An 11800-nucleotide genomic window follows, 5' to 3' on the forward strand; every position below is an offset into this window, starting at 1 on the left:
GTTTAACTGGAAATCACTCTAAAACCTTTATTGGTTTTCCCTCTTATTAGAACTTTTGTCTTAGTTTTACTTTTTCTTGGAATATTACTTTCAAAATTAGCATGTATTTTTAGAACGGCCCCACGGGAGTCCCTGGTTTGAAAAAAAAAAATGTTCGTGGCTCCGGTGCGTCAGCATGTGACTTCACTGGGCTGGAAGGAGCAGAGATGCTCTGCAGGAAGCTCCCAGTCATGACTGTGTGAGCGGTGAGACGAGAGCGATGCGTGGAGCGTGCCTGCAGTACCTCCTCTCCTCTGGCTGCAAACTTCAGACCTCTTTATGATGTGTGAAGGGAAAAGCGCGCTGGAGTTTGATTTGATGGCTTTTCGATATCACAAAGTGGAATGGATTTCGCTGAGAAGAACAGACAGTTTGACTGGATCCTGTGCGGATGAAATTAAGTTTTTAAAGGATTTATAGAAAGGGGCTCTTGGTGGATACAGTTCGTACTGTGGCCCTGCAGAGATTTTTCACTGTGTAATGCATGTTTCTGAAAGCTCGGTGTAATTTTCTTAAAACTCCAAAGAGCGACAGCTTCCTCTTGTCATGAAAAATCTCACCATGGATAACATGACTGTGGAAAATGACACTTCGGTGCACGACAACCAGACCCTTGGAGTGTGGACTGACTATTCATTTGAATACAAGGTGGCCAGCGTGTTTTTGGTGACTCTAATATGTGGGGTTGGGATCGTGGGGAATGTGATGGTCATACTGGTAGTCCTGACCACCAAACACATGCGGACTCCCACTAACTGTTACCTTGTGAGCCTGGCGGCGGCTGACCTAATGGTCCTTACGGCCGCCGGGCTGCCCAACATCACCGACGCCCTGCACGGGCAGTGGGTGTACGGCTACGCAGGCTGCTTGGGCATCACTTATTTCCAGTACCTGGGGATAAACGCGTCCTCCTGCTCCATAACCGCCTTCACAGTGGAGCGCTACATCGCCATCTGCCACCCTATTAAAGCGCAATTCTTGTGCACTCTATCCAGGGCTAAGAAAATCATCATGCTGGTGTGGGCGCTCACCTCTGTTTACTGCATCATGTGGCTCTTTCTGTCAGACACTAAAAAGTTGATCTATGACAACGTGGTGCTGCTCACCTGCGCCTACAAGGTGTCCAGGAGTCACTACCTGCCCATCTACTTCACGGATTTCACGGTGTTTTACGTGCTCCCTCTCATGCTGGCCACGGTTCTGTACGGACTGATCGCCAGGATACTTTTCATCAATCCACTGCCTTCGGATCCGAAGGACAGCACCAAGAAGTGGAAGAAGGAGACGACTCAGGGAGGGAGGATGATTAGCACCAGCTCCTCCAGCAGCACCACGGCTGCCTCCCGCAGACAGGTAGCTCATTATCGTCACCATCATCCCTGTAGCACTTTTTCTGCGTGAGTTGGGTTGCGGAGGGACTGTATTTCGTTCCAATTAAAAACAAGTTAAATGTTTCATTTCCAGCAGATTTATTCTGCTTCTCTGCTTTTTCTTCTTCTTCTTCTTCTTTTTTTTTTAAAAAAAATCCAGATAGATATTCAGACAATGAAATGTAGCCCTGCGTTCAGTTGCTAGTCTAAGTTTATGGTGACAGGAAAAAACCTGTCTGTTTGGGATTTGGAAGATTTGTACCGCATGAAACAGAATGAGAACACCCAACCTGGGTTCCTTGGCTTATAAGCGTTTCTTTAAAAAGAAAGAACGCTTTTTAAAAAGCCGTTTCTTTAGTGAAAGATCCACAGCTTCGTGGATTACAGACATTGAGAGAAATTAGAATATGTCTTCTCGTCCTTATCTCCGTGTGAGGGGGGTAAAATTTTAAAAATCCTGCAAAAAACAAAAAAATCTCAAAAATCCTTAACTGCAATTCCATCAATGCTGCACCCATATCAGAGGGGGGGCTACATTCTTAATGGTTGTATTTCAGGCCGACATTGCAGGCACACACGTGTCTGCAGTCACGGTGCATGAGTAGTTGGTGGATTGTTGCGTTTCAGACACGTTTGCAGGGTGAGACCTCACCCTCTCGTGACGAATTTTCACTCGGACCCAAGCAGACCATGCAAATGCCTAAACTATACTGTCCCTCTAGCACAACAGGGAGGGCCTGTCTTAGTAAGGGGGTTTATGGAGGGGTTTAGGACAAATTCATATACCTAAACGCAGCTTCTGTTAATCTTATTTTATTTCTGAAAACTTTCCATTAAGCTTTAGTTCCTAAAGTACTGGTAAGTGAGCCTGGTGGAGTGTAAAACCAGCCAGTTCATTTCCCTCCCTTTCTTTCTTTCTTTCTTTCTTTCTTTCTTTCTTTCTTTCTTTCTTTCTTTCTTTCTTTCTTTCTTTCTTTCTTTCTTTCTTTCTTTGTGGAACAGAGGAGATTCTATAGTTGAGGACTGAAGAAGAAGCAGAAATTTTGAGATAGTCCATCCTAAATATAGGCCAAAAAATGAATTATCTTATCTTATCTATGTCTTTTGTTAAACACACGGCCACATGCAGTACTGCTAAACAGTCTAAAACAATTTCACCATCTATCTTCTGTTTAGTTTTTTCTTTTTAACATTTTAAAAACAGTTTTATGAATAAAACCTAATCCTCTAAAGGTAAGGACACCATGCCAGACACCTAGGTAGGCTGCAGGGAGAGATGTTTGTTTATCAGATCAGGGGAAGAAGCCTTCCTGGAATGACAAGGGGGTGTGGTAACCCTGAAGGAGCTCCATGCTCTGCTGGGTAGTCAGATCAGTTAACCCTAACTCAAATAGACTTTTAGGCCTTTTCTCCATCGGTGGGGTTTTTATTCTAACACATTTCTGCCAAAGCACAGCCACATTTGCTTGTTATCGTCAGCATTCACAACTCAACACAGACACAACCAACAACCCCTCCCTCCTACCACATACCTTACCGAGTTACCTAAATGTCAACAGCAGCTAAGATTAGGCACTCCACTTGCTGATGGCACTTGCTCTGCCCCTATCCAAGTCAATTAGACTCACCTCACTGCAGCTGAGACAACATGTCATGAATATGGATATGGTTTGATTACATGCACGTTTAAACATCAAGATTTTTACCCGGCAACTAAATTAATAAATCCAATCTTTGTAAAGTTGTGATTAACGATTTGATCCAGTTACTTAATAAATTATATAAACATTAAATAGGTGTTCAAATAGGTCACTAATATTGACGAGAGACTTTCAAGCTGGAAAGATTTTTATCTCATCAAATCTTTTCATTTTTTTAACTGGATAGTTTGGTATGAGCCACTGATGTGCAGCATCAATGTTGCTTTGATTAAGTGATGCACCAATTGAGCAACAAGCTGATCAGCAGTACAGGGAGTGCAGAATTATTAGGCAAGTTGTATTTATGAGGAATAATTTTATTATTGAACAACAACCATGTTCTCAATGAACCCAAAAAACTCATTAATATCAAAGCTGAATGTTTTTGGAAGTAGTTTTTAGTTTGTTTTTAGTTTTAGCTATTTTAGGGGGATATCTGTGTGTGCAGGTGACTATTACTGTGCATAATTATTAGGCAACTTAACAAAAAACAAATATATACCCATTTCAATTATTTATTTTTACCAGTGAAACCAATATAACATCTCCACATTCACAAATATACATTTCTGACATTCAAAAACAAAACAAAAACAAATCAGCGACCAATATAGCCACCTTTCTTTGCAAGGACACTCAAAAGCCTGCCATCCATGGATTCTGTCAGTGTTTTGATCTGTTCACCATCAACATTGCGTGCAGCAGCAACCACAGCCTCCCAGACACTGTTCAGAGAGGTGTACTGTTTTCCCTCCTTGTAAATCTCACATTTGATGATGGACCACAGGTTCTCAATGGGGTTCAGATCAGGTGAACAAGGAGGCCATGTCATTAGTTTTTCTTCTTTTATACCCTTTCTTGCCAGCCACGCTGTGGAGTACTTGGACGCGTGTGATGGAGCATTGTCCTGCATGAAAATCATGTTTTTCTTGAAGGATGCAGACTTCTTCCTGTACCACTGCTTGAAGAAGGTGTCTTCCAGAAACTGGCAGTAGGACTGGGAGTTGAGCTTGACTCCATCCTCAACCCGAAAAGGCCCCACAAGCTCATCTTTGATGATACCAGCCCAAACCAGTACTCCACCTCCACCTTGCTGGCGTCTGAGTCGGACTGGAGCTCTCTGCCCTTTACCAATCCAGCCACGGGCCCATCCATCTGGCCCATCAAGACTCACTCTCATTTCATCAGTCCATAAAACCTTAGAAAAACCAGTCTTGAGATATTTCTTGGCCCAGTCTTGACGTTTCAGCTTGTGTGTCTTGTTCAGTGGTGGTCGTCTTTCAGCCTTTCTTACCTTGGCCATGTCTCTGAGTATTGCACACCTTGTGCTTTTGGGCACTCCAGTGATGTTGCAGCTCTGAAATATGGCCAAACTGGTGGCAAGTGGCATCTTGGCAGCTGCACGCTTGACTTTTCTCAGTTCATGGGCAGTTATTTTGCACCTTGGTTTTTCCACACGCTTCTTGCGACCCTGTTGACTATTTTGAATGAAACGCTTGATTGTTCGATGATCACGCTTCAGAAGCTTTGCAATTTTGAGACTGCTGCATCCCTCTGCAAGATATCTCACTATTTTTGACTTTTCTGAGCCTGTCAAGTCCTTCTTTTGACCCATTTTGCCAAAGGAAAGGACAGTTGCCTAATAATTATGCACACCTGATATAGGGTGTTGATGTCATTAGACCACACCCCTTCTCATTACAGAGATGCACATCACCTAATATGCTTAATTGGTAGTAGGCTTTCGAGCCTATACAGCTTGGAGTAAGACAACATGCATGAAGAGGATGATGTGGACAAAATACTCATTTGCCTAATAATTCTGCACTCCCTGTATATACTTGTCCCTCTTTCCCATGTTAGAATCATGGTAAAAACTATCCAGTCCCTGAGGGGTGTGCTTATGTGGCACACCCAAATTTTGTATAAATCCGCTGTAAAAAGGACCCATTTTCACTTTTGTTTTTTCTGATGTCATTATCCTCGGGTGACATAGGAACACACTGTACATGTAAACCTAATAAGCTTGCTTCATAGTACACCCATCTGGTGTGTGCTGCTAATTCAGGTGATTTTTGTACAATGCGAGTGACTCCACCCTAAAACACTTACCAGATAAATAATTGGCAAAACCCCAGTGCAGCAGTAAAAAGGTCAATCCACGCCTCGGTGTATGTGTAGCCATGTTATTTGTTGCAATGTTCGAGCAGACCTGCTGGCATTTTCACAGCTTTTACGATCAACAAAGTTCTCAATTCAAATTATACCCCTAGTATATACAAGTGCAATCAGGTGAACGAAGAAGAGTTTTTGGCTTGAAACAGGTGATTTTCTGGTACTATAGCATGCTGTATTATAAGTTAGACCATTTTTGGCAACCTTTTCATGAAAATGTCCAAAGGTTGTGACAGTGTCTTGGTTTGCTGGTTCCAGATTATCAAAGTTGAGCACAAAGGTCTAAAGACAAAAGCAGAGTTCTGTATTTGATAGGGACTCAGAATTTCCAATCACCAAACTGGAAAAGTCGAAGAAAACACCCACTTGATAACTTGGACACATTTACTCAGCTCTGACATTCAAATTTTGTTCATAACCACTATGGTCAAAGGAAACTCTTATTACTGTCCACAGTAATCCATGTTTGACAGTAAGGCTCAGCGCTGGCACCTTCCTGCCTTTGCATTTGCATGCGTGAAAAGCTTTAGGCTGAGAGGTGCAGCATGACCCCTAAGAACACAGATCCGAGCAGGCATCAATGGCATGACATTGATGAAGTCAGACACAGCATAAAAATGAGGAGCTGAGCTGGCGGTGGGTCACGTTGTATATGAGATTTGCAAGTGGGAAACACAGAAGTGTATCAGCTGAACCACCAGCTGTTTGCTTAGCTGTTATCAGCTCATATTGATACTGATATAAATAAATGGTCGTGACAAGTTTAAATTTTTTTAAAACAAGGTTTTTTGAAATTTAGTGTGGGGCAGCTTTCCTCTTCTGAGCTCAATATTGTTGTCTTTAAATATTGTAGTAATGCTCCACCATGTGGTAGCAGGTGAATGATGACCCCATATATGCTGCAGTTTTAAATCTTTGAACCCTGGTCAGAAGTTTTGTCATGAGTTTTTAAATCATGGCGGGCTGTTTTTAAGGACATTTTTTGTGCCATGAAAGCACATGTTAAGCTTTTTTGTTTGCCATTTCAGGCTGTACCCATTGTAAAGAGATTAAATAACCAACACAGTGGCTGGGTGGAGGTGGCTTAAAGGCGGGAGAACAAAGGTTCATAAGGTCAGGAGGTAAACTGCTTATCCCCGCCTCAGGATTTGATTTTACCTTTTTTTTTTCTTTAGAATTTTATATTTTGCCTATTCAATTTGGCAACACCACCAATTTTCAAATTATTCCAGTGCCTTCACATGAACCTTGAAATTAAAAAAAACAACAACTTAGATTATCTGGTCAGTTGGTGACACCTGTGGTCACTAATAAGGATTTGTTTTGTTGTTGCTGTTGTTTTGTGTAGAGGTATTTTAACACATTGTACTGTGCTCTGACATCTGAAACAAATGGGCTGTTTCACAGGAAAAGCCACTTCACCAGCTGAATGTTTCCAACGAGAAGCAGAAGTGTTTGATGTTCTGCAGCTGTATAATAGGGATGTTGATAGGCTGACCACACTGAGAACAAATTTGTAGATGAACTACAGAGTTGCATACATTAAATAAATTAAATCCCAAAGGAATCACAGTCAAAACTATGCAGAGTGTTAGTTACAGACAAAAACTAATATTAGCAAAAAAAAAAAGTTATGGGTGAAATTTCATACACCACATAAAGATGTTTTTTCATTTAAATGTGGGGAGGGCGCAGCTGCATGTAAAGACAATGTCGATGCATGATCGGGTGTTGGTTTTGTGCATGCTGGCTCATAGCTTACTGGGTAAAAAGCTGTTGAACAACCCTGTGCAGTAGTGCAATGTGTTGGGCTTCATTTACACCTGACGAGCATTTAAAAACTTTTTATTATGCTGTCCGAAACAGGTTTGTCTTGTAAATGAGTCATTGAATCTCAGTGAGATTACCTATAAAAATAAAAGTTCAATAAAAAAAAAGCTTCTTTAACACATGAATGAATTTTTTTCCCAGGTGACAAAGATGCTCGCTGTGGTGGTGATCCTGTTCGCCTTACTTTGGATGCCCTATCGTACCTTGGTGGTGGTCAACTCTTTCCTGGACAAGCCCTACCTGGACACCTGGTTCCTGCTCTTCTGCCGTCTCTGCATCTACCTAAACAGCGCCATCAACCCCATCATCTACAACGCCATGTCTCAGAAGTTTCGTGCCGCTTTTAAGAAATTGTGTCACTGTGGCCCTCAGCGCATGGAGAAGCCTGCTTCCTACAGCGTGGCCCTCACCTACAGTGTCATCAAGGAAACGTCCAACGGGGAAAGTCCTGACCACTTCACCACAGTTATGGATGAGCTCCACACACCGTCTGCTCAGTACCTACCTGCCAGCATCCTGCCAAATGCCAAAAAGATGGTATATGAAGAGCCTTCTCCGTCGAGCAGGGATGTCAAGGCCTGACTAGAAACAACCTTTCCACCTGAAGGTGGTATCAGAGATTCTGACAGCTCCAGTATTGATTCTGACATGTATTGAATATACAGGTTCCAGCTTTATTTCTCAAGATTTTTTCCTCTTGTAAATGTTTGTTTTATTTGACAACAACATTTGCCAGAAGACAAATAGGATGAGCTGCCCTGTGCTGTAGGCTTTCTTGCATTTTTGTGTGAAATGCAAGAAGAGAGAAAATATCATAAAATAGGAAGTCTTAATTATTAATGCAGGAAGTGATCCTCCTCAGCCCTATGATGTAATACAAAATCACCTTTTCTATTAACTTTACCATAAGCTTTATAGTATAAACTTGCATGGCACCGATTTGTTATAAGTTGCTGTATAGCTGTATGACAAATTTGTCGGAAGTAGGGTGCCTTCTCATCTCATCTTTCTCCCACTAAACAAAACCAGACTGTTGAATAAGACATTAAAGTAGTAGTCACACTCAAAAGGAAATTTCATTAGTGGATGTCATAGGTCTTTGTGATAATAGCCTTGCCGTTAGAGACCTTTACAGCAAGTTTAAAATGATTTAGCTGTCTCGCTTAACTCTTTGTTTGTTCCCATTAGTCTGATAGTGCCACTCTCAGCTACAGCAGGCAGCTGTTTTCAACAAACAGCTCTCGCTCCATCCAGTACGAAACAGCAGACAGACAGATTTAGCAAACACTGCTGTGGATGTTGAGCAGATCAGATATTCCCCCGGGAGTCCCCATTTGGTCGAACATTTCATATTTAAATTCAATTTGCCAGCTGATCAGAAACATTTTCACTGCAAGTGAACAAAAAAAGGAGAAACTCCAGAGTGTGCCTGAAACACAGCTTAATCCCTAGTCCATTCCCTCATTATCAAACAATACTTGTTAACTTGGGTTTGCAGGCTGCTGGCGCCTATCCCAGCTATCATATGGTGAAAGGCAGGGTGCACCCTGGGAAGTTCGCCAGTTGCAAAGCAATCACACGGAGACAGACCACCATCCACGCTCACCTTTACAGCTAAGAGCAATTTAGAATCACCTGTTAGCACAACACACGTCCTAGAGGAGTACCCACAGTGACTCCATAGAGGCACAGCGAGAACATACAGTGGATTCAAACCTGGGAACTGGCTGTGTGATGAGACCTTGTTTATGTACAACTGTTCTTCATATTTATGGCTGATGTGACTGTTGAGCGATCACTTTCTATTCGCTTGACTCTGCCCAGCTTCCTCTCCCTGTTCTGGGAATGGAGCTCTTATTTTCCTTTGACCTAAAGTGGTTAGTAACAGTCAGACGATTACTTTTATCACCACAAGTATGCCATAAGCATACCACGTTGCACACTGACAACTAATCATAGTAGTATTCTGTTACATCGACAGTTCGGTTGATGACTTTCTGTCAGTCTAATGACATTTTGATATAATTTCATTCTCTGGCCAGGTGTGTGTTAGCATGGAGCAGGTGCCCATGTTGTATTATTCCTTTTGTTAATCTTATTCACAACACACGGCAACATTCATGAGTAGACCAAGAGGATGTGAACCCTCTACCATGACATGCTGTCACACTGGACTATAGTTGAAATAGCAACACACTAAACACACTAAAATAAAGATAAATTATTTCAGTGGGGTGGACAACTAGATGCTAGCGCAGGTGTTCAAGAGTTTACAGTGAACCTATAAATGAGGTTTATTTAGATGCGTCCCAGCAGATTCCTGGGTTCAAGTTTTCATTTTATTTATCATCAAGCATTTTATAAAGTTTATCTGTAATGTAACTAAGTGCTTTTGCTGTAAAGTAACATTTTACTTTCTTTTATGTTTACATTTTTGAGTGTTCTGTACAATATTCGACTTTTGTTTTGTTTCTGTGCTTGGACTGCATACACTGTATCACCTGTACATCAAAGCCTCTCATTTCTCAGTCGTTAAAATGTTCTGTCATGATAAATATTTATATTGTCTGCATTACTCAGCCCCATAGGATATCGTTTTACCAACCCTACCATACACAAAAGCAAATACAAAACTCTTTTTCCGTTGCTAATGTACCACTAGAAGGCTAGTACAGGATTTTACATAAATCCAATGCACATGACATTTTAGTCTTGCTACAGCACTACAGGGAAAACACAGATGTGGAATTATGTGACCTTTTAAAAATAGGTCTAAATATGAGAACAACTTTATCTTGCTTTCTCAATTTAAAATCCACTGATGTCTAACGATTTCTCTGTGGATTTCAAACTAAACAGTGACAAACACTAAAGTCTTCTGTTGGCTACTGTGACTATGACAGCTGTGGAATCAGAGCCCGTGGGGGGTGAGTGGCCGGTGTATCATAATGAGAAGAGAAGAATGTGTAGCTCTGATGTGCAGAAAGAGAGGCTGTTTGTTAAAGGGTCTGGTAACAGTCGTGACAGTAATTCACTGAAACTGCAGATTGCAGCACTTTTGTGGGATTTATCCGCTCAGCAAAACCCAACAGAGCAATGATGGAAGGTGTAAATAGATCGCAACGACGTGCCATACTTGAGCTGGCGCAATCCACACTGTGTATATTGCTCACACCCCGCTATTAAAGGATGAATTTTCTAGTGTTTCTTTGAGCTACGTGTACAGTGTGTGTAAACTGAAGACGGCTCAAGGGGATAAATAAGTAAGGAGCTCAGTGAGAAGGGCCTTTTTTGTGTTAATCTAAAGGCTTTTTTCTGTCAATATTGTGAAGTTGCTTGAAATTGATTGTGCAGTGCAATGTGAAATTCAATTGGTATTGTGTTTTCAAACATGTGGCAGCAAAATGGAATTTGTATTTTTCTTTTTTTTTTTTGAAATAATAGCTCATTTTGATCTATTGTTCCATCAGTGTGTTTGCCATCATTTCACAACAGCGGGTGGGGGCTGAACTCCAAAGTGGAAGAAAAAGACCGTGGTTTGTAGTAGTTGTAGCGTAAAGTACCTCTTATTCGTACAAGTTTCAATTTCTTCCTTTGTTCTCGGTTGAAACATATTTCTTTGACAAACAGCTGCGATGGAGATTTTTTGTTCTGCACGGTGCACTGTCTGCAGCATGAACTCAGGCTTTTGTGAAGTGCTACCTGATGAGTTTCCATCTGATGCAGTGTGGGGTTTTTTGTGCACTTTTCTTTCTGCAGGTGGCTTTTCTCTGCTTTATCAGTTTGATGGCTTGTTTTGTATTTTGTAACCTTCTTTGTCAATAATAAACACAGATGATAATTACACGACGCTGGAGATGGTGCATTATTGCTACGTCGATATACGCTCTTTTGTTCCCGATTCTCTACAGCTCCACCACTTCTGATCTATTACCAGCAGCCATTGAAGAAACTGCCTCATCCAAGATGCCCTTATGAATCAGGCACAGATAGCTCTGCGAGCTGCGATCACACCGAGGACATCAATCACAGGTGTTGATTGCTTTGTTCTGAAACCACTCAGCATGTGGTGGCCTCGTCTCCTCTCGCTGAAGACTATCAGAACCCAAATGTGCTCAAAACAAATAATGTGACAACCGTGTGAAATTTCTGTTTACTGTAGGTAATGTCACTAAATATCTGATCCATCAAAGCTCCCTCAATTTTGTTAAGTGATAATGCCACCACTGGAGTCACACAGTAATTTCCCATGCACTGTGATGGAGCTGGAAAGAGCTTAATGTGCCAGGAGAGAATGTCCCTGGAACACGAAGGCACTGTTTGCCGACTGCATTTCATCAGCTGCACGCACTCTAGCTGTAATCTGACTGGCACACAATTGTTTTCACAAATGCATGTGAAGACACAGATTTTATTTTAATCCCCCTACTGTTTGTTGCTCTGTGTCTAATTTGTAAACTTATTTGGAAAGCTTTCCGCTTGTGGTGGAACTTGAATAATGAAAAAAAAAGGTCTTTTCAGCAACTCCCTTATTCAGAAAGCTCTGCATATTTGAGTTGGCAGGTTTTATACTGGATGCCATTCCTGAAACAACCTTAAAGGGATTTGCGTCTTCTCAAAATAGCGATCTTTCACATCTTAAGTGAATGTGAAAAATGCTAAACCATGGAGCTACTAAAAGTAAGA

General features: G+C 41.5%; 1 protein-coding gene across 1 annotated transcript; it reads left to right on the forward strand.

Annotated features, from left to right (window-relative positions):
- Nucleotides 1–225: 225 nt before the first annotated feature.
- Nucleotides 226–10960, forward strand: trhra (thyrotropin-releasing hormone receptor a). The gene is made up of 2 exons (XM_005924321.2): nucleotides 226–1392; nucleotides 7256–10960. The coding sequence occupies exons 1-2, from the start codon at nucleotides 586–588 to the stop codon at nucleotides 7694–7696; spliced, it is 1248 nt and encodes a 415-aa protein (XP_005924383.1). The 5' UTR covers nucleotides 226–585; the 3' UTR covers nucleotides 7697–10960.
- Nucleotides 10961–11800: the final 840 nt, after the last annotated feature.

The sequence above is a fragment of the Haplochromis burtoni genome, unplaced genomic scaffold (genome assembly GCF_018398535.1).
Source record: "Haplochromis burtoni strain Fernald_Lab_line unplaced genomic scaffold, NCSU_Asbu1 Contig_76, whole genome shotgun sequence".
Lineage (NCBI taxonomy): Eukaryota > Metazoa > Chordata > Actinopteri > Cichliformes > Cichlidae > Haplochromis > Haplochromis burtoni.